General features: G+C 32.4%; 1 protein-coding gene across 1 annotated transcript; it reads right to left on the reverse strand.

The window, feature by feature from the left end:
- Window positions 1–1839: 1839 nt before the first annotated feature.
- LOC149479220 (kinesin-like protein Klp61F) lies at window positions 1840–21302 on the reverse strand. Its single transcript, XM_089707825.1, has 21 exons — window positions 21080–21302; window positions 18785–18932; window positions 17826–17975; window positions 16364–16582; window positions 15850–15938; window positions 15011–15259; window positions 13719–13972; window positions 12889–13013; window positions 12336–12440; window positions 11579–11742; window positions 10881–11020; window positions 9792–9883; window positions 9156–9359; window positions 8601–8768; window positions 7812–8154; window positions 7218–7333; window positions 6711–6842; window positions 5995–6217; window positions 5272–5381; window positions 4118–4219; window positions 1840–3680 (listed from the first exon to the last, which is right to left on the reverse strand). The coding sequence occupies exons 1-21, from the start codon at window positions 21142–21144 to the stop codon at window positions 3567–3569; spliced, it is 3312 nt and encodes a 1103-aa protein (XP_089563951.1). The 5' UTR covers window positions 21145–21302; the 3' UTR covers window positions 1840–3566.
- Between the last annotated feature and the right edge of the window lie 1952 nt (window positions 21303–23254).

Genomic DNA, 23254 nt, shown 5'->3' on the forward strand with positions numbered 1-23254 from the left:
CCGTCTTAAAATTCGTTAAAAATAAACAATCCATCCAAAACTCAACAATGTAGATAACAAATTGTAGAGACATTTTAGAGTTTTCTCTACAATGGTTCGACTCCATGAATTAAATTAGTACAAAACGTTTATCGTTTTCTGTCAATAAATAACTTAAAAAAAAGACTACATTTCGAATATTGATAAGAGATGATCCTCTAATAGGCAAAGTTTATTTTACAAAATGCCGCATCTGCGATCTCTACTCTATAGCAAGTAGCAAGACCAAGTGACTGGAGCCAGCGACACGGCGGCCACTCGCTCGTCAACGACGTGGTAATGAATGGATACCGTACCATTGATTAACATCTCGAATAATCAAGAACAAATTGATAATATCACTGATTAAACACGTTACGACTCATTTAAAATGAAGCTTATTCTTTATATAATTCATGTTCGTAAACGTAAGATTCGAAACGTAGACGGTAGAGTTAAATGTAAATGAAAATGAAATAATTGTGTCGAAAGTTATCAGTTTCTAATTCAAATACTTACACTAAAATCAATCGCTAGAAACAGATAATTCATGAATCTTGAATCTCTTAAATATTATAATTGGAATGAAAGCGTAGTGATGATTAGGAGAGATTTCTAAAAAAAACTATTTTTTTTAAACTTAGGTACATTTCTAGACTGTAAAAATATAATGAATAGTTCATATAATATTAGGTACTATAATGCAACAACGTAGCTTATTTTATTGTTTAAAAAAATACAGAAGTTAATGATATAATACTTAATAACAAATAACAATTTAGGACTTGCTGTTCCGCGCGGCTTCACTCGTGGCTAAAATAATTATTCCTATGTGTACAGTGTACTTAAGCGTGCTTAAGCTACATTCTGCCAAGTATGATCAAAATTGGTTCAGTGGTTTTCGCGTGAAAGAGCACATTTTGCATTCATACAAACTTTCGCGTTTATTATATTAGTAGGATGAATTCCACGAAATTTTAGTCAATCCGTTTCAAAGAGGAAATTGTCGGAATTACTAACATTCTTATTATGAGTCAACTATTTTACACGACATGAGATTTTAGATTAACATTTACAAGATTAATAATACTCTCTCTTACCGATAAAAAAATAGGTACTTAACTAAATACTAATTTATATAATTTCTGATATATAAATTTCTCTATCTCTATGTATTTTTTTGTCTGTCAATTTATTTTGTATGTAACCGATATGATTCCTATCCGACTCCTTTATACTCGATTATGACCCATTTTAAAAGAACGGATTAAATTCTCACTTATCAAGGATGTGACAGAAAAAACAATTTCTAAATTGGTTTGAGTGTGTTCTTGTTTAGTTTTTGGACTTACAAAGTTTGCAAAATACCTACTTACACAAACTTATTGTATATCGAAATCCTTCTACCTATGTAGTAATAATAATAAATAGATTTTTGTCAAGTATTCAAAAGGGATTCATTCGTATCAATAACTTATTAGTTAGCTTACTTACCTTTAAAAGACATCATATTTTGTTCCTGTTTGCTTGAACGCGCTAATCTCAGGAACCATAGGTCCATGTAAAGTAAATACATATTATTAAGCTTGTGACTTGTCGATGTTAGTTTAATGTGATAGATATTATTCATTTACCTAGCTGATGAATTGAATGACAGAATATAATTTAAGCCTTATAATAAATAGATGACATATACGAAAAAATGGGATGAAAATTTGAATATAAAATGTGTGTGTGTGTGCTGCCAAAAAATTCAGAGGAATACTTCTTTCGGTTCTGGACAAGGGTCGGCGAATAAGGTCATAAAAAATAAAACAATAATTCAATATCATATTTTATTTATAATTCAATCATAATGTCGTATAAATAAAAAGCTATGTTTGCAGATGTTGTCGCTACAGTAACAACTACACATTGAAAACTAAAACATTTCATTACAACGAAATGCCAATATACGATAGATATGTCGCTGGCAAATTGTATAATCTCGCCGTTTACAAATGTTCGGCATTTTGTAATATGTTGAGAATTCGTAATCAGAATTTTTTCGTTTGGATAAGGGGGTGGGTTAGGTTAGGTTCGTGTTTTTAAAACTACACAGAAATAGGAGCCCCGCGAAGTGGGGCTCCGTCGGCTCGCGACCGTCTTTTTGTAGAATTTTGGAAATAGTAAATCGTCAACATTTACCAAAATGCCGAGCATTTTTACGGCGAAATAATACAATTCGCCTGCGATCATAATAATTATCTTATAACTAATTAGGAAAAATATTTTTGCTATCGGTGGTCAATTTCACTTGACAGAGAATTCGTCTCATACCAATACATATTATATTCTAAAACTAATAAATCGTGGTGTTTGTTTTTATTTCAACATTAGGTACATATTTCGTTTTATTTCAAAGTTAAATTTAAAATAATTATATTTTTGGGATTACTGATAGCAATCAAATGCAATGGAAAATTACATGAGAACTTACAGACGAGAAAAGAAAAGTGGGTATTTTACATATTATTATTGTAATCAAAATTTAAAAAGTTATTTATACTAATGTGCACATAATATGTAATTATTTTAGATTTTTATAAACGTTATGTTGGGAACACTTGGTTCACTTTTTCTTTTTTTTACAGATACAGCAAAAACATGCAAATGTCAACAGTTACGCGGGAAAATTACTGCAACGCTGTTGGTCAAACGTTTCAGCCATTTTTAAAAGGTGTCAGATTGCACTGCAATCCATTTTGGACCTTATTTACAAAAAATAAACATTTTATGGCGGCGTGATTTGGTTTTACTGTTAATTTGTCTTTTATTTATAAATATTCACTATAATAATTAATGGTGTGATCAATTTTTTTTATTCAGAAAATAACTGAAATCTCTACATTACTTTTCGTATAAGTTAAAAAACTACGATACATATACTTACCGAACTTAAATAAGCATATTTTTAGAAACAAGAAACATATTTCCTTCCAATATATTTTTATTAATTTTTAAATATACATAAGCACTTAAATATGTAGAAAATTAATCTAAAATATATAATAATAATTAAATTTAGTAATTACAGCTATTAATTGTAATTCATAGAGTTGGTTCAATGTATGTACAGTACTCCAAAAGTAATAATGCGCATAGAAATGTTCGCCTCTTTTCGGCAACTGTCATATTCCCGGAGCGTCCGAAGACGATATCTATATAGTGGTTAAATGCATTTTCTTCATGCATAATTTAGTAAAATTTGTTTAGTTAAATGAAATACATTTTGGAAATTCGACAATTAGCGAAGATTTGCATGCGCATTATTAATTTTGGAGTACCGTAATAAAAATATTTTTTAATTACTTCTGTTTAATTTGAGACTAGATGTTGTGTCAATTTTTATTTTTTATATCACTTCAAAGAAATTTCAGTGCCATATTTAAATTAATTTCAAAATCATAATTATAAGGTTACTTTTAAATTCAAGATTGTAACAAAACACCATAACTATTTTTCATACATATCTATTTAAAATAGTTTTTACAGTCAATAAGTTTTCGTCAGTTTCTTTCAGCGAGCGGTTTTTTCGCAGAAAATGAGGGTAATTTCGAAGGTTTCTTGAATGATGACGATCTATTTATAATGCTGTTTTCCTTGCATTGATCTTGGTGTCTCTGGAAAATAAAATATTTATTTAAATATTTTTCTACGACAATATTAAAAATGAGGAAAGATTTTATTGTTTCTTTGCATTGAATAGGCTCCAAAAGTACAGTTTAATGAATTTTTCATTAATAGAAAGTTACATTATTAGGCAGGAACATAGGTTATTTTATTCTGAGTCAGCTGGGGCGGAGCCGGGTCGAGCGGCTTGTATTATTAAAAAATGTAACAGCTCAAATTATATGCAAGAATACATAAGAACGGATACAATATGACAAATTTGTATATTTTGTTCTCTTTCCTCAATATTTTTTGATTTGGAAAAAAATTGATTTTGTATCTATGAATCAACGATTTTTCAAACTATCAAACATGACATTTTCAATTTACTACAACAATTAAGATAGTGATTATATCATTTTTAATATAAATAACATTTAATATTTACCCTTTGTTCTCCATCAATGTCAATTACTTCAGGCGCTTTCGGTGAAGGCTCCACCGCAGAGTCCTCTGATTCGTTCGTTTTGTCCGTTATATCTGATGCACTCTGAAATAATTATATTTCTTTAGAATAGGTATAATTATTAATTGTATTTCTATAGAAAGCTATAGCTTATGTTATTTTTGTGGCTACTTTAGTGGCATAACTCATCAAAATCTGTTCAGTGGTTTTCTTATTTGTTATTTTCGTACTTAAGCTACTGATATGGCATGTATCATCAAAATCGGTTCAGTGGTTTTCGCGTGATATCGTTAAATACTAATTGATGTGATAGAGTTATGAATTCTATAATATTATAAAGGTGAAGAGTTTGTTTGTTTGTTTGAACGCGCTAATCTCAGGAACTACTGGTCCGATGTGAAAAATTCTTTCAGTGTTAGATAGCCCATTTATCGAGGAAGGCTATAGGCTATATATCATCACGCTAAGACCAACAGGAGTGGAGCTACGCGGGTGAAACCGCGGAGCGCAGCTAGTGTAAAACATAAATAAATAATAGTTTAATAAAACTAAAAAACACGCTTTTTATAGAAAACCGAACTAAAAAATAGAAAATACATTTAAATGAATTTAAATTAAGAAAATAGTGTTAAAAATTTCAATGAATATAAATTAATAATAGTGTGAGTATAAAAAAAAATTATTTTATTTTAAAAATCGGTCCTCAATAAATCTACAAACTTTGAACGAAATCTGGCCGTTTAAAGTGGGTCAAAATCGCGCCCAAAGAAGTCGGTTACAAACAAACATTGAACATACAGGCTAAGCTAATAAAAAGCGTGTAATAATCATTGAGATATACATATGGAGACGACACCGCCTGTCCGACACTTATGTTCCGCTCAACATACGCCATATGGCGTAACTGCACGCTCATTTTTTATTTGTTTTAAAGTGAAACGCATCAAATATGCCTTCGTGTGTGTTACGATATTGCACAAATAATACGGAAAAGTGCAAAGGAATAACTTTCATCGGTAAGTACCTAACTAGATAATAATTTTTAAAACTTAGAGCAAAAAAATGGCGCTCAGATTTTGTTCGTGGTGTCTCCTCCATACGTAGTAATATTATCTCAATGGTAATAATAAACTCACATCTTCGTTCTGTTCCCTCATGGCTCTAAAGCGAGCTATGATCCTCTCGTGTGGGGAAGTGGCCGCCAAGTTCCTGGGGAAATTGTACTGTCTGCGGGCTGGCGTTTGTCCTGAACAAATAAGTTAGAATTTTATTTTACATCACATTAATATAAATAAAACTAATAGACAGCTAAGGCTATATAAAGGCTATATAAATATAAACTCAAACATTTATTTATACAACTAGCGGTCGGCCCCGGCTTCGCCCGTGGTACATAATTACGTTTTCTCTACATAAGAACCATCCTCGTACTTCAAGGAATATAATAAAAAAAGAATTATCGAAATCGGTTCAGCCGTTCTCGAGTTATGCGCTTACCAACACATTTTGCGATTCATTTTTATATATAAGAAGATTAGACTTCTTATAACAGCACTTTTGAATCGTCATAACATTTACCACCGAATAAAGAAGTCATAATGTTATAAAACGTTTTCTTAGTACATACAAAAAATTTACAATTCAAGTACTCTTAGAATAAAATATAAAAAACTGAGTTGTAACAGATATATATTATTTTTTTAGTTTGCAATACTTCCTTTTTTTGAGCGAGTTTTTTCTCATTTACCAGGGAGGTTTTAAAATTGTCGAAACTTATCTTTTTAACCTCATAAAATAGTTATTTAAAATAACTTTTTTATGAGGATAATAATCTAAACACTATATTAATTATTTCTTACCAGTAGGCGAATAAACAACATATTGTTCATTCAGACACTTGCTTTCCAACTGTTCCAAATTTCCAATCTCCTCATTTACGCAGTCGGTCAAATGTTCCGTTTCGCTGTTGAGATCTTTCAGTATTTCCGTTTGTTTTACTTGTTGTTCCCTTGTGTTTGTTATTATCGTGTCCACTTGCGGCTTGAGCAATGAAATCTCTGACATTGTGTGTGTTGCTGAGTTCTGAAAAAATTGTGTTTCAGAATAAAAGATATACTGGTTTTTCGTATATATGTCGCAGGCAAATTGTATTATTTCACCGTTTACAAAAGCTCGGCATTTTGTAATATGTCAAGAATTCGTAATCAGAAATTTTTAAAATCAGAAGCACGAACATACAAACGGACAAATATTCTAAAAACTATGTTTTTGGTTGCGATGTCTATTGTAGATCACGCCCCAAGTATTCTTAAAAACAATATTCAATGTACAGTTTTGACTTTCATACGATTTTATTCCCATTTTATTATATGTTTAAGAGTGAGATCTATTTCATTTATATTGTATAATTATTAAAAATTTGTTTTTTTTTTTGCAAAATTTTTACACATCTGGAAGAAACTTGTTCCCACGACACAGTGAATCCTAGTGTGGGAGCAAGGGTTCTTATATTGTGTGTATCATATTATTTTGGATAGTAAAATTATTGAATTATTGAATGTATAGATTATCTTACCTTCATCTCTTGCGCCAAACCAATGACAGCCTGCTGACAGTTGAGAGCGAGCGAGTCCATACAATTGTCCACTTGTGTAGTTAATTCCAACATCTTCTGTTTGTTCGTCTCCATTGCTTTTGTTGTTTCTTTCTGTTTATTGGATTGTTTAACATTATTTATATAGAAATTCATGTTTTTTTAAGGAAAGAACTAATTTGAATTGTATAGTAGTTGATTATAATACGATTTCTTTAATAGATTTCAAATTTATAGCGTTTCCATATTTATTGAAAGATTTGTTTTGTTATGTACCTTAACACTTAAATTGAAACATATTTTTAACAACTTTTCATTTGAATAATAATATTGAATTTGTATTTTTTTTGCATAATTCAATCTTATCTCTAAGTATTTCTTTTCTAAATGAAATAAATATAAAATGCAAGAAAGTGGTAACACTCATTATTTACAAGTTCAATTCATAATATATAACAATAATAATTATTTTCCTTCATAAATTCTTACCTGGACATATCCTTGTGTATCTTGCAGCGATGTAACCAATTCTTTCTTCACATGTCGAACGATTTCCAAAACATTCCCTCCCAGTTCATTGCAAGCGTTTGACACTGATGTATTGCCTACAAGTAATAAATTTATTATTCTATTGTTGTTCTAATAAAATATAAATGTACAAAAATAAGCTATAATTCGTAGGAAAAATGATTTAATCACTAGCTTACCACCCGCGGCTTCGCCCGCTTTGTCTAAAACCTAATAAATTATATACTAAAATCTCCTTCTTGAATTAATACTGTATCTATTAAAAAAAACCGCATCAAAATCCGTTGCGAAGTTTTAAAGATTTAAGCATACAGAGAAGGACATAGGGACAGAGAAAGCATATAAATTCTGGGAAATAGCTAGCTGAGAAATAGCTTGCCTTGTTTTAGCGAGATGATATATTAGCCCATTTATCGAGGAAGACTCTTCCTCGATAAATGGGCTATCTAACACCGAAATAATTTTTCAAATCGGACCAGTAGTTCCCGAGATTATCGATCAAACAAACAAACTGTACTATTATAGTATAGATTCCATACAAAAATAATTACTAACCTTTACCACAATCCACATACAAAGCCTCCACAACCCGCTTGTGTCTATCCATCTCTTTCCCACTCGTTGCCAACCGGCTAACAATATCTTGCGTCTCCCTCGCACTACTCTCTCTTACACTATTCAACCACTCTATATGCTCGTTGATTCTCTTTTCGAATTCTCTATCTCTGTTTATCTCTTGCATTCTCCTATCGTGTCTCTCTTGTTGGCATTTCCTTTGTTCTTGAATGTATTTTAGTAGTTGATTCTCTAGTTGTTCTTGTTGTATTTTGTCTTGTTCTAAATGAGATAATTGCTCGGATATACGTTGTTCCGTCGCTTGCTTGTCTGCTGTGAAAATCTGTAGGAAATTTGTGTTTTATTGTAAATTATTATAGGAATTATATTATGTGTAAGTATTACTTGTAAAATAATTTTTCGCTTCACCCAGACAAAAGCAGATGTAACAAAAAAAAAAAACGCCAATTGAGATCCTTTTAAAGTTTTTTCATAAACAAATACTTTGTCTTACTGGTACACTTAAGGGTATGTAAGATAGATAAAAAAAAAATATAAACTCTTTATTAGCAGGTAGGCAATATAAAAAATAAACAATTTATGTACTTACAATCTACCCTACATGCTAAAAGCATTTTGCAATGAAAAGCATAGGCCTGCAGAGCTGATTTTCAGCAATTAGATGTTGTCCGATTCTCAGATCTACCAAATAGGCATACAAAATTTTACGAAAATCGGTCCAGCCATTTCGGAGGAGTATGGTAACTAACTAAATTTATTTATACTTACAGCGAGTCTCTCTTGCAGTCGTTCATCGAAGATTGCTCTTTTATGTTGCAATTGATCCATCATTTGTTGTGTGAAAGTTTCGTGTTGCTCGAACAACTCTTTGAACTCAAGCGCCCACCGGGAATGAACCTGGGACACTGACGTTATACGGCTTGTCGTGTCACTGTGCTGTGGGAATTCAATATATTAATAACTAGCTTATTTTTTTCACACAGTAGGTTGCCAGGAAGAGATCACTCTTAAGTGATAAGGCCGCCTTTTGTGCTGGACTAGTTATAAGTTTTAATTATAAGGATTTATTTGTATGCCAGCACAATAAACTGTAAATAAATAATGACTAGCTTTCCGACCGCGGCTTCGTCCGCTTTGTCTAAAACCATAATTTATTAGGTTTTAGACAAAGCTAAAACCTTCCTCGAGAATAAAAAAAACCGCATCAAAATCTGTTGCGTAGTTATAAAGATTTAAGCACACATAGGGATATAGGGACTGAGAAAGCGACTTTGTTTCATATCTATGTAGTGAAATAGGATAATAAGCTATTTATAAACTCACCCAATACTGCAAGAACTTATCGAGATCGCTGCACACATCAGTTTCCGTAGCTCGTTGCAGACATACAGACAAACATTTCGCAATATTCTGTACTACGTTGTTCACTTGCTCCATTTGTGTAGTTAGCGTTGTATGCACTTGTTGTCTGTTCGTCGATGCGTGTGTCGATATTGTTGAGTGTAGTTCTATGGGGAGGGATGATAGCTGCAAATAAAATAAATAATTATAATTGTAATAATTAGATTTTGATGTTTTTTCTGTGAATTTTCATTAATAATTAAATATGTGACATCTTTAAAAACGCAGATGCAGCAATGAGTTTAGTCTATATATATCGTAACTATTACCTTTTTTTCGTTGAGAATTAAATCTGGGACATCTTAAGACCTTATGTAGCAGCAATGAGTTTCGCATAAATATCGTAACTAGTATTTTTGACATAATATGTACTTACATAAGTTTTATTTGTATGCGTACATATTATGTCGATATTCCAAGGATGATTTTCATAATTAAAAATATTTTTTATCCTTTTTAAAGGATACACATGAAATATACATGTAATACATGAAATATACATGTAATACATGAAATATACATGATAAGCAAATTTATAAAATAAATTATAAATGATACCTTTTCCAAAGTTTCCTTCGCCATATGTATCAATTCGTTAAACTTCTGTTTGTTTTGCATTAAAGTCTGTATATTCTCCTCTGTGTATTGTTCTGTGAATAAAATATAAGAATAAATACATATAATATAGTACGCCTCATGGTATTTCTTTATAGCCAGAACGCGTTATGGTCGAGTTACCGGTATTTTTCTGTATTTTGACGATTCGTTTTGAAGTGCTTTTAGCACTTCAAAACGAATTCTAGTTGATTAAATAAATGTATAAATTTGTACATTAAACATATTTTTAAAATAATATTTTTGTCTGTTTGTATGTATGTTCGGGCTAAACTAAAAAAAGTATTACATAGATTTATTTTAAATTTTGCATGAATGTTACTAACAGGTCGGGGCAACATATATAGTACAACCGCGGGGCACAAATAGTATAAAATATTTGTGCCCCGTACCTTTTTCTTTTCTTTAGGGCCGATTTTTCAATTCTTTGATAAAACTTATTTTAAAAACGTATTCTAAGGGTGCACTCACACACATCAGTCACCGTCACGGCACGTCACCGGACAGGATTAAAAAAAAATATGTATCAATAGTTCTAGTATGACTCTGTTCCCACACGACAGTCGCCGGCACGAAATCTATCAGTGACGTCCCCGGTCAGGCACGTCAAATAATCTTTCCATACATGTATCATACTTTTATCCCCACTCACCCGGTGCCGTCACGTCTCAGTTCAGTCAGCGTCGTGCTACCGTCAATTGCTACATGTTCTCTTGCGTGACACACGTCTAATCACTCACTAACCTGATGTATGTGTTCAATGATTCAGTCAAACCGGCGACGTGACTGACGGACAACATGACGGTGACTGGTGTTTGTGGATACGTACACAAACCGTCACCGATCAGTCATCGGTGACTTGACGGTGACTGATGTGTGTGAGTGCACCCTAATTGCCCGTATTTGACAGTTTACGTGACATTTTAATATTATCGTGTAATACTTTATTGGACGGATAAGTTTTATCCAAGCATTGAAAAATCGACCCTTAAATTTTTTTTATTTAATATCAAATATATATTATATAAATACCTCCCAACGCCACAAGTCTGTGTGTGTGTCGTTCCACATGTTGTCTGTGTGTCACAGTACGATGCGATATCGCTGTGCGATGTGAACTAGACGATGTGCGGTATGCACGAGTTATTTCCAAGTTCGATGATTCTACCGACCTGTATAAAAAACGTTAAATATTGGTATAAAATGGTAAGTATTTATAAATTAATGATTTTTTAACGATTTTAAACGCGATTCATTCATTATATTATTATCGACGTTTCAAACACTTTACAGCGATCGTTGTCACGGGCAGACTGTAATAATATAATGAATAAATCGCGTTTAAAATCTTTAATTTCTAAATGTATAATACTCGCGTAAAATCAAACACTAGAGAATGCAATTAAGTATTTTTTATGGTGATAGTACGTTAAAGTTTGACCACCCTCTTGGCACAGTGGTTGACGAGTGAGCGTAGGACCAAGGGGTCCTGGCTTCGATTCCCGGTGGAGACGAAGAAAAAAACATGCCTCGGTCTCGGACACAGAAGGCTGATTTCCAACTTATTCCTAAAGAAAATCGATCAGTGAAACAGATTATGCATCTGCCCCTTACCCAACTACTGGTCCGATTTGAAAAATTCTTTCGGTGTTAGATAGCCCATTTATCGAGGAAGGCTATAGGCTATATGCACGCGGAGCACAGCTAGTTAAATATAATTTTATACTCACTTGCGTTTATCAACAACATTGTGCAAGCAAGTAGCATCGTTGGTCGCTAGATCAGCAACTTGCAACAACTGTTTAGCCTGGTTCGATAAGACTTGTTCTGTTTCCTCTTGTTTTTGCACAATGTAACGCTGCTCTTCCGCGTGTTGCTGTGTTTCTTGTAGTTGCTGTACAATAAATATGTATGTAGAAAGGATTAATTATTAAAAAGATATATATTTATTTTAGCTGCCTTGTTATATGCAGTGGCTGAACAAAGTTTATATTAACCATGACATATTAACAGTTATCTAGATATTTGAATTACATTTATAAATTGTATTTATTAAAGAAAAAAATCGACTCAGCTCTTGATATATTATAGACAACTACATACACAATCTTAGCTTAGCGACAGAACATTAATTCATTGAAATTAGCACCTTCTTTCGTGGCAGTAACGTTCAAAGTGTAAAGTACCATCTTAGACCACATTTCAGCTTAACATCAGGCGAGATTGTGGTCAAGCGCTTTCCTATTCTCAATAAAAAAAAGTCAATTAACCGTGCGAAAACTCTGCCTTATACACGTTTAGGCAGAGTTTTCGTTCAGATAATAGTTGAGCGTGATTGTGGGTCTAGTTGTTTATTGCAGTTCAATGTTAGTTAACAAATCCATTTCTTTTATGATATCATAATTTTTATTACATTTTTATGTTCCCCCACCTTCATATTTTCTCGTACTTTAAGGGTAGATTTTTATAAAATAAATAAATACTTACATATCGTGTATTCGCCAATCTATCTTCGACTCCACATAGTTGATTGAATGTTTCAGCACAACGCTGTCTCTCAGCTTGTAGAGCTCCATTTAGGTCACCAAATACCTATAAATACATAATAATTATTCATAAATATTTTATTAATAATTATATGTAAATCTTAACTATTATTATAAAGTGGAAAGATTCTTCATTTGTTGAGCCAAAGTCAAATCGATGTTTATAATAAGTTTTTACTAACAATGTTCGAAATTATTAGTTTTGAGTAAATGTGGAATTCATCATTGATTTTTATATTTTAATTTATGAGAGGACTAGAATATTATACCATAGCCGCACACAATATCTTAATATATATCTCGTGTCACAATGTTTGTCCTCAATGGACTCCTAAATTACTTAACCGATTATAATAAAATTCGCACACCATGTGCAGTTCGATCCAACTTGAGAGATAGGATAGTTTAAACATGTAGATTGTAGGTACTACGGGCGAAGCCGGGGCGGACCGCTAGTAAATATAATATATATTTTTTAATGTAAAATAGATTACCTTCTCCAATCTTTCTTTCTCTTCTTCGAGGGCTCTCTTTTTAAGGAGGAGTTCTTGAATCTCTTTCCTTTGTTCCTCTTGTTTGAATGTTATTTCTGCATATGTATCACTTGCGAGATACACACCTGGGAATTATTCAGTTTTATTGGAATTTATTTTTTATTTAATTGTGAATTATACACCACGAATATTTAATGAATTAAAACACACCACTAATCAACAATGGTGGTAAATATAATAGTGCTTCTAGAAGAAGTCTAATTGAATAATGATCAATTGGCTGATTTTTCAATCCTTGGTTAAAACTTATTCGTTGAATAATGTATAAAACCACCATTGTAAAAACGTATTCTAATTGCCCGTATTTGATAGTTTACGTGACATTTTAATATTATCGTGTAATACTTTATTGGACGGATAAGTTTTATCCAAGCATTGAAAAATCGGCCCTAAATAAAAGTTTGAGTTTGAGCACATTGCATACAATTTTAAATTTAGTGCTATGACGACTATGAATACGATAGCAAAAATACGAAAACAAATTACAAATTTTGGAGATACTTCTTTAAACTGTAAAAATAATTCACGTTTTTTCTATAAAATGAAATGCAAGCAAACAAAGTAATAATTTCACTGTTTATAATATTTTTAATCGATTTCAAAAAAAGGAGGTTCTCAATTCGGCCGGTATATTATTTTTTTTACTATTCCGTTTTTGATGTCGGTTTTTTTACATAGTTATTTTTAATTTTAAAATGGTAAAATCGAACCTGCAATAACACAAAAAAGTAGTAAATTGTGCAATTTACTTCTTTTTGCAAATAACATACCATTTTTATCCCTAGCAGCTTGCAAATCCCGTTTCAATCTATCTATTTCTTCCACAAATTCCTTGAGCATCGCTTTCTTGGTCATTTTCTGATTAACTTCTGGTTTATTCTGTATATTTTTAGCCCTATTTGCGTATTCCAATGTACTCATAGTTTCCTCTAAATCCTTATGTCCGGGGGAAATTGTTGCTATAATGGAGGTTTTTGTTCGACCTCCGAGCGATTCTTGTAAGATACGGGTTAGTTTTGATTCTCTGAAAATTATGAATTGTTAGTGGCTAATACAATATAGCTCAAATTTAAACATTTATTTTTGCGATAGGCTTCTTCTAAGTATTTTTGAATTGTGCACCACCTATATGGTTCGAAAGCAGTTTTATATAGAGAATAGCCGGAAATAAATTGTAGTTGCTAAAAAAATGAAATGTTTGTGTGTGTCTTGCTCTGTTTATTTGGGCCACAGAGATAGATTCACACACAGAACCTGATTTGATTAAAAGTAGTGATTACTACTAGGTTTTGAATGAAAATAGTATGGATAGAAGAAAATAATTTGGAAAATCCAAAAGTGCACGCCTCATAATTTTTTTTTAATAAATATTTATTAATTATTATTTTGTTTATTTAATCACAATTAAACCACATCGAATCAGACCCTGAAAAATGAAAGGGTTCTATTCCTGAGCATACTCAAGCGTAAGAGAAAAAAAAAGACTCGATTAGTAAAGTATTTCGGTCGCTATCGTGTTAACAAGAAAAAGGATCCGCACATACAGACACACGGACGTCCAAGACAGAACTTTTTTAAACTGTTTTTTAACTAGTTTAAATAACAAAAATGACATCAAAAATATCATGAACGTTAAAAATAGTGTTTTTTCTTAATATGTGTGTGTATGTATTATCTTACAAGTGCAATGTATGATACATAAAGACATTTTAAGTTTGAAAAATCAGATGTTTTGCGCGAAGTGATAGTAGTACCCACCTCAACGCTTCGCTTATGAGGCGTGCAATATAGGTCAAGTGCCTGTTTTCTTTATTGCTCATATTAAATTACACCTTATTTTAATAAAATTTGATAAATATTTTGTCTGTTATGTTATTCTGTTTGAATTGATGAATAAATTGTGATGGTTCTTCTACTACACTGGATATATAAAAGTGTCATTTTTCTATCTATTACATCAATAAAATGTATCATTTCATCTACAAAGTAAAAATTTCAACCACAATTTATAACAATAATTTATCTATTAAGTTTCTGTTTCTGTATACATAAAAATGCTTACCTATACGGTATATGTGGGTGCCGTTCCACTAAAGCAGTAATAACCCTACCAAGAGTCAACAGCGACTGATTAATGTTCACACACTCCCTTGCTCGTTCCTTCTTAGCGGGATTGTCTGAACCCGCCTTACTGATGTTCTCCGAACCGGCTAGATCGACCAGGTTCAGTTTACCGATCTTTAGTAGCTCTTCACCCTCCGGACTGTTTTCCTTCATGTGCACGACTATTGTGAATACTGTGTGCGAGCGGCTGTAAGCAAGAATATAAGAAATATAAAGTATAAGAAAGATAGGATAGAATAAGAATAAAATATATCAAAATAAATTATTGTCGATACGTTTTAAACATGGTACATTGGTATTTATTTTAGAAATTGTTACGACTGGCATAAAATTCTATTAAATAGTGGTAATTTTGATATATTATGCCCACGAATTTGTTTGTTTCGGTAATGGTTGTTGCGCAATTTAATAAAGTACCAACTGCACCGCGCGGTTTCATCAAAATTAATATTTCATGTGTTATGGATATAGTATATAAACGTAAAGTTACTATGAAATTTAATTTACTACAGTTTTATCTACTGTAATAAGTTCTGTACTTACAGAACATTTGCCTTGTTTTGATTTTGTTGGCTGCAATATTAAAAATTGATCTCAGTGCAACCAATTAAGGACAGTTAAATTGATTTTAAAAACAACTAAGTATCAATATTTTACATACATAATTTAAAACAAAAATTAATAACAATATAATAAAACAAAAGATATAAATTTACAGTGATCAAATTACTATTTTATCTAAGCGATATGCGTTCAATTCTGAAATTAATCAATTACCTTGACTGTGCATTCATAAGTGTTGACGCAACTTTCTTCCTTTCTTGCCCCTGTGCCATTATCTTGTAGACTTCATTTTTGTTGTATACCTGTTAGGAAGACGAATTCAAATTTATAATTATTAATACTATAATAATTGAAAACTTTAAACCGATTTTAACTTGTAAGACCCTTAAAATTCAAGATTTTACGTTATTCTTTTTTTCAATCGTATTTTTTTTTGCAATGTGGAACACATTCTTTTTTATATTCAATAAGATATGCAATTGCTAGCTTGCTATTTATTGCTATGCTATAATTTTTTATGTAAAGATTTACATACCCAATTTAGCCCGAAATGTCTTATTTATGCACATTTGAAAATCGTAAATAATGTTTTTATTTTTAGTAAAACGATCTTATGAAAAAACAAAAACCGTGTAAAGACAGGTCACCTAGTATAGTATTTACATGGCCATAGGTAGAAATAACATCTTAAAAATAACTTTAATAACTTATAATTAAAGAAACTCACAGTAATCTCTTCCAATCCATTCACAATATTAGATCCCTTGCGAGTCACATCTTCATATATCCGTAATTTGGAATTATCTTCCGAAGTAGATAGAAGATCGAATAGTTCCTCATTGTAGAGTTCCAAATAGGACACACGGACGGTATACTCTGTGTTTGTTAGACGTAGTTCGTCAAATAGTTGACTGAGCGCTCGGGGGATTATACCCGCTTGTGGATCCTGAAAAAAGTATAAATTATATTGTATAAGTAAGTCAAAGCGATTCAATAAAAAAATGTTGTGTGGTTTTATGAAACCACGGTAAAAGTGAAACTGTTCGAACGGTTCCGAACACTGCTTTATACCTACTCGGCAGCCGACCGTCACGCGACATGCGCTACATAGACCAAAAAGTTTGAGACGATGTAATAAAAGTTTCACTTTAATAATAATAGAGGCTGATATGATTGTTCAATCTTCATTACATAATATTGTAAAACAAAATCGCTTTCTCTGTCCCTATGCATGCTAAGTGCTTAATTCTTTAAAACTACGCAACGGATTTTGATGCGAATTTTTTAATAGCTAGAGTGAAGGAAAGTTCTTAGAGCGTATACGCACTATGCGGGTAGCCGCATTGCGGGTAGCCGTCCGGCTGACCGCAAGCACAATTATGTACGGAATATTCATTTCTATGCGCACTGTGCGGTCTGCGGTAGCCGCATCGCAGTGCGCATAGAAATGAATATTACGTACATAATTGTGCTTGCGGTCAGCCGGACGGCTACCCGCAATGCGGCTACCCGCATAGTGCGTATACGCTCTTAGGATTTAGACACAGCGAATGAAGCCACGGGCAGAAAGCTAGTTAATTATAATTCTATAGCCAGAACATAAATCGTAGGGGTTCACTATTGACAGATAGAAGTATACCGTTACGATTCTCGTAAGCATGCTTGCTTGTGTGCGTGTGTCATTTCGAAAATTTTGTTATGAAGTTTCCCTACTGGTTGTATCAGTATACTGTGTCAATATGAACACTCAAATGTTTTTTATGAAAACAAAAAAGCTAGTTACTTACATTCTAAAAATTTATAAAGAATAGAAAAAATTCGATCACCAGGCGGGACTCGAACCCGCATCCTTTCGCGCCATTCCGGGGCGGATGCCTGACCAACTCAGCCACTCGTGACCCGCCAGAGCGATCGTATTTTTCTATTCTTTCAGTTTTATGTGTCTAAGGGACACACCGCGCGCCATCTATTGAGATGATTAACAACCATCTCAACCAATATGAAACACTTTTCAGTGAATAAATTTATATTTATAAAGCATTTTGAATGCCATAAAAACCAAAAATATCAATTTCAGTATACTGTGTCAATATTTTTTTTTATCTGCAATCAGCGGTTTTCGCTATAAGCGGATGTGTTGTCAATATGAACGTTCAAATGTTTTTTGTGAAAAATAATAAGTTACTTACATTTTGCCAAGACACTTCATTAGAAGACGCCTCCCCCACCATAGTATGCGTCTTGCCCGTGCCAGTCTGCCCGTATGCAAACACGGTGCAATTGTACCCCGCTAGAACCTCCTCGATGAGAGGGCTAACCACCTCTTGGTATACTTCCACCTGGACAGGAAAGAACATTCAGAAAAAAGACGGGTTGAACTGGGGGAGTGCCGGCAGAAGTGAAAACTTGATTATTAACGTTGAGCATGTTTGATATTTTGGAATGGTATCCGTCTTACGCTTTTTCGATCAGGTCACGTGTCCTGACGCGAGTTTAAGATTTTATACCCATTACAGAAAAAGTGCTCAACGCCGCTAAAGAAGTTTTCACTTCAACAATGAAAGAAATATTAAAGAAACATTTTTTAAATCGATAACTTCATTCACACATTAAGACATGGCCATTTGATACTGGGAACTGAAATAAAAGCAAGCAATAGCATTTTGATGGGCAAAAGAATTTTCAAAGAAAAACCCGCATAGTTCTCATTGCTGTGGGATTTCCGGGATAAACCTATCCTAAGTGTAAATCCAAGTTATCCTCTATATGTGTGCTAAGTTTAATTGTAATCGGTTCAGTAGTATTTGCGTGAAAGAGTAAGAAACATACACATACATCCTCACAAACTTTTGCATTTATAATATTAGTAGGATTGTTAGGTCTCGATTAACCGCCTCCTTTGTACAATGGTTGACGCGTGTGCGTAGTACCGTGGGGTCCTGGGTTCGATTCCCGGTGGAGACGAAAAAAAAAATGTCTCGGTCTGGTACGACACAGAAGGCTGATCACCTACTTGTCCCTAAAGAAAATCGATCAGTGAAACAAATGTACAATGCATCTGCCCCTTACCCCACTAGGGGACATTGGACTTCACTTTTTAGGTCTTGATTTGCACTATTTGTAGTAACAGTAAACAAACTTATTCTACCTGTTTGCTATGTGGTGGGAAAGCTCGGTCAAATGTGAACTTCTTAGTGTGAGAACTCTGGTTTGACTGACGGACGGTCACTTCACGGCCATTTATCACATCCACAACCCCGAGTGACCTGATGTCTTTCTCTCGCTGGTTTAGTGGTCTGGAATTAAGAGAAGGGAGACTGAAATGTTTGCTTTTTACAATGGTTAAGAAGGTCCTGATGACAATGAAAATAAAATGAGGTTCTAAACATATATAAATTAAACTCAAACAGCCGTACAAATAAAAACTTGCTTATTCAAACCTTATGCAATGCATAGATATGATAAGAATAAATAAAGAATAAGGATGTCATAATTTCTTACAAATAAATTTGGAATAACGTCGATGTATCTATGCTCACGCTATGCAATAGGCGCGAAGCGGCAACGTCGCAATTCATTCACAAAATTATGAAAAACATTGAAATTGTCTACGGTTAAGCCTTGGTGCTGTCATTTTGCTGACGCTCGTTTGACTTCGTCGAATTTGTTGTGAAGTTTCATCATACGATGTTCTGTTTATTTATTTTTTAAATATTTATTGGAAATAATTTAAATATATCATTAAATATGCAAGCAAATGATAGATAACGCTATCCAATATCTGGAGAACAGAAGATAAACCCACTTTGAGATAGAGAGTTGCCAAATAACTGGTACTCAAAACATACAACTCCAGGCTTAGAAGATTTATATTTTCAACGAAAGTGTATATTATTGTGATAAGTTTAGAAATAAGTTTTATGTATGTATGGTTTGTCGCATGTTGTAAATAAATAAATCATTATAAATATCAAAAGGGTTTTTCATAATTTCGTATATTTTGACATTTCATACAAAATTTTCCATTTCAATAGGTACGTAATGAAATTATTAATTTGCTCAACTTTTCCTACTTCTCGTATTACTCTCATTGCTATTATCTCAAATTTAGATTGAAAATTGCTTCTCAAACTTGTAAAACACAGCACAATGTACTAAAAGATATGTTATAACTCGGTTATGTCAGACTTATACTAGGGTGGTAGCCGTAATAAGGACGGAATAGCATTAGTATGAATACTTATTACGAAGTTATACTAGGTTACATTTATTTCGTGTTTATTTGTATGATTTTTCCTTATTCTTAGTTTATTCTTTGCATAAAATGTTATAACTCGTTTATTTGTACGGCTGAAAGTATTTAGGTAAATAAATATAACCAAATCGGTCCTAAGCATAATATAATTAAAGCTGGTAATTTAGTAATTTTTGTTCTGTATTGTTGTAACAAGTCGGAATTCACTGAAGTCCAAACATATTTCAATGATTATTGTTGAAGGCTAGAGGCAAGACACTACTTATTGCTCTTAATAAAGTTTATTCTATGTGCAATTCTTCGATTTATCTATTGCTAGCTGTTCCCCGTGGTTTCACTCGCATTGCTCCGCTCCTGTTGGTCTAAGCGTGATGATATATAGCCTTCCTCGATAAATGGGCTATCTAACACCAAAATAATTTTTTATCGGACTAGTAGTTCGTGAGATTAGCGCATTCAAACAAACAAACAAACAAACTCTTCAGCTTTATAATATTATAGTATAGATGTCCGAATTTATGATTACCCGAATCGACCCCAGTCCCATTTAATTTGGATAATCGGCGTTCTAGTTACTGTAGTAAAAGAAAAACATTTTTGTCTTATTTAAAATAAAATCACCATGTGGAATATATGCTTAATGTGCCTGAGCCTCCCATACACTATCTAAATAAAAATAAACAATAAAATAAAGTGGATATCAATTAAAAATATGCCCACCTTAAAGCTAGGTTTTGATTCATAAATAACATGTTCTATTGAAATAAATAAAAAATCATTAAAATTTTATTAATATTTATATTTATAGCCTTTAGAAACTATGGTTATAAGCAGATAGTAGTAGTAGTTTTAAACTAAGAGCTTTTAAATATTAATTTCCGAGTGAGTGGGTTTAATTTCTTTTAAAAACAATGATGTAAGTAATCATCTAAATGAAATTAATCGTCTTAAACATGAAATTAATTTCGATACTAGGTAACAAAGGTTCCTACGACAAATATTAAATCAAGGGTGCTATGATTCATGGAAATGATATTTTATGAAAATATTTGTACCCAATTAGGGTAATATACAATTATTATTAATTTATACCTTACACACTGCGAAGTGTCATAGAATTTCTTCGGTCTAAAAACAAATATCTTATAATAGGATTGTGTTAGATAATAAAATTGAATTGATCTTTACCTCAATCTAACGAACACTTGGATGTTTTGGTTTTTGTCTTTTCTGCTTCCCTTTTCTGACGCCATCTCGACACAATACGTATAAAACACTTGGTCACGTTTATTATCAATAAAAGTTATACAAAGTTATTAAAAACACTATACCACTCTATAAAAATTGAAAATACTCGTCACACAAATAGGGAGTCGTCGTTACTAAAATATTCGTTGGAACCAAATTCAAATTTGGACAATGTCGTCGCGTCAAGCGTCAATTCAGTGTTGCCATTTCAGATATCCTTTATCATTTCAAATAATACTAAAATACAACATAAATGAAACCATTTTAAATTAACTTAATTAATATACGTAGCTACATAAGTTTATTGAAAAACATAATATAATTAATTAAATTTATTATAGTAAAAATTTATTATAATAGTGTCAAGTATATAACATAGATGGCGCTGTATAAAATCTTGACATCAATTTCATTAATAGATCCTAGATGGCGCTGTTTTCAAAAATAAACATCAAATTATAGACAGGATGATTTTATTCGGCAATCGCTTACATTATTAATTATCTTTTCAAATAGCTTTAATTATTCCTGTGATCCTGTCATAGTATAATAATATTATCTGTGATGTCGACTTCATCATCATTTTGTTCTTATTTATTTTTTCGAAATATGAGTGATTAATAATAACTATGTTGGATTATAATATCTATAGGGTTAAATAAAGGAACAATATTGTTACACTTTTTCTTTGTTTCAAACAAATCATGAAAGTAGTTCGGCTTTTCATTTTATAGCAGCGGCTTGCATCATCTTCCAGCACCTTCTGTCCCAGTGTATTATTAGTTCTAAGGACAATGGCTCTATTCTATCACTGCCTCTTCAATATAGTCCGTTGGGCTATCGATTTTTTGAAGTGAAACTTTAGGTTCGTTTAGAGTAAAATTTCAAGGTAACGTCATGACAATACCGTCACGTCATGGAGAAAGGCGATGATTTTGTTATCTTTGAATTTTGTCAAAGAAGTTTCACTTCTGACACGTGTGCTCGGCACACACGCTCTACGTATGCACAAAAGTTTCCGAAAACATTCTCATCTTTTTTCAATGAAACAGCAATTTTCCAATTACAAAATAATTAATAATTATTAAGTAGTAGATAGTTATTAACAAGTGTAGGTATATTTTGCGTTTTCTCTGGTAAAGAGCGAACTTATTTTCTTTGAAAACTAAGTTGTTAGTTAATGTGTACTTAGAAAAACTTCTTTCATAATTTGGTTCGTGACTATAAGAGGATTTCTTCCTATCTAAGGCTTAGAGTCTAAGCATACTCGCACAGGTAAACCAAATAATTAAGAATGTTAAATTGAAATATTAATTATTATAATATTATTGTAGTTAAGTATTTACAAAACAGCGACAGTTATGTGTTTTAAGACACATTAAAATCCCATCGAGACCTTTTATGAAAGAAATATTCGTAAAGCAAAATGCCAACAAGTTGGTAAGTTTTATAAAAAAAGATCATTAATTAGCAAGCAAGCGCTATGAAAACACCTCAGTGCATATAGAGCTTTCATTAAAATTAAGTAAAACGTTATGCACGGATAATTTAGATGCATTGTAATTATCCACGTTTAACTCGTAGACGCGTCGACAATGCATGCCTCGCACTTTTGAAATTTAATGTTGCCTGCCACAAAAACAGATAACACAAAACTGGATAAATGAGCGGTCGTTATTTTTTTGTTGGCAACACTCATTACACCATTTCCCGCGCTTTCTTGAAAATTAAAGAGTCGCCGCATTAATTCTATCTGTACGTCGCGATGTTTTTGCGTCGGTTTGCCAGCGTTATGGCGGAGTGTTTTTGTGGACGCTACATCGCGTTTCCCAGACTCCGTCCCGCGGCAAAAACTAGACGTCCCGAGAAGGGAATTTAGAGCAAAAACCATAAGGTTTAGTCTTGGCACAACACACTGCGCTGTGAAAGTAGCTATACACTATAATGATGTAGTATCACCGTGTACAAATTAAATAACTTCAGTTTTCAAGTTCTGAAATTAATACTGATAAATAAATTAAGTAGATAATTACTTAATAAGCATACATCAATTTTGCCAATAAATAGTGTAGGTATCCTTATTATGTAAAATAACTTCATATTGAAAAGGCGAGT

This window comes from Colias philodice, chromosome 20 (assembly GCF_061535455.1).
Source record: "Colias philodice isolate Cphi_HAF_F1 chromosome 20, ilColPhil1 Martin Lab GWU primary, whole genome shotgun sequence".
Lineage (NCBI taxonomy): Eukaryota > Metazoa > Arthropoda > Insecta > Lepidoptera > Pieridae > Colias > Colias philodice.

Excerpts from the sequence above, each read along its gene's own strand:
- LOC149479220 (XM_089707825.1), bottom strand. The coding sequence starts at position 21,144 with ATGGCGTCAGAAAAGGGAAGCAGAAAAGACAAAAACCAAAACATCCAA. Across the intron at positions 11,021-11,578 it reads AATGTTGTTGATAAACGCAA|GTCGGTAGAATCATCGAACT; the intron begins GTGAGTATAAAA and ends TTTTTTATACAG. Across the intron at positions 9,360-9,791 it reads CGAAGGAAACTTTGGAAAAG|CTATCATCCCTCCCCATAGA; the intron begins GTATCATTTATA and ends TTTTATTTGCAG.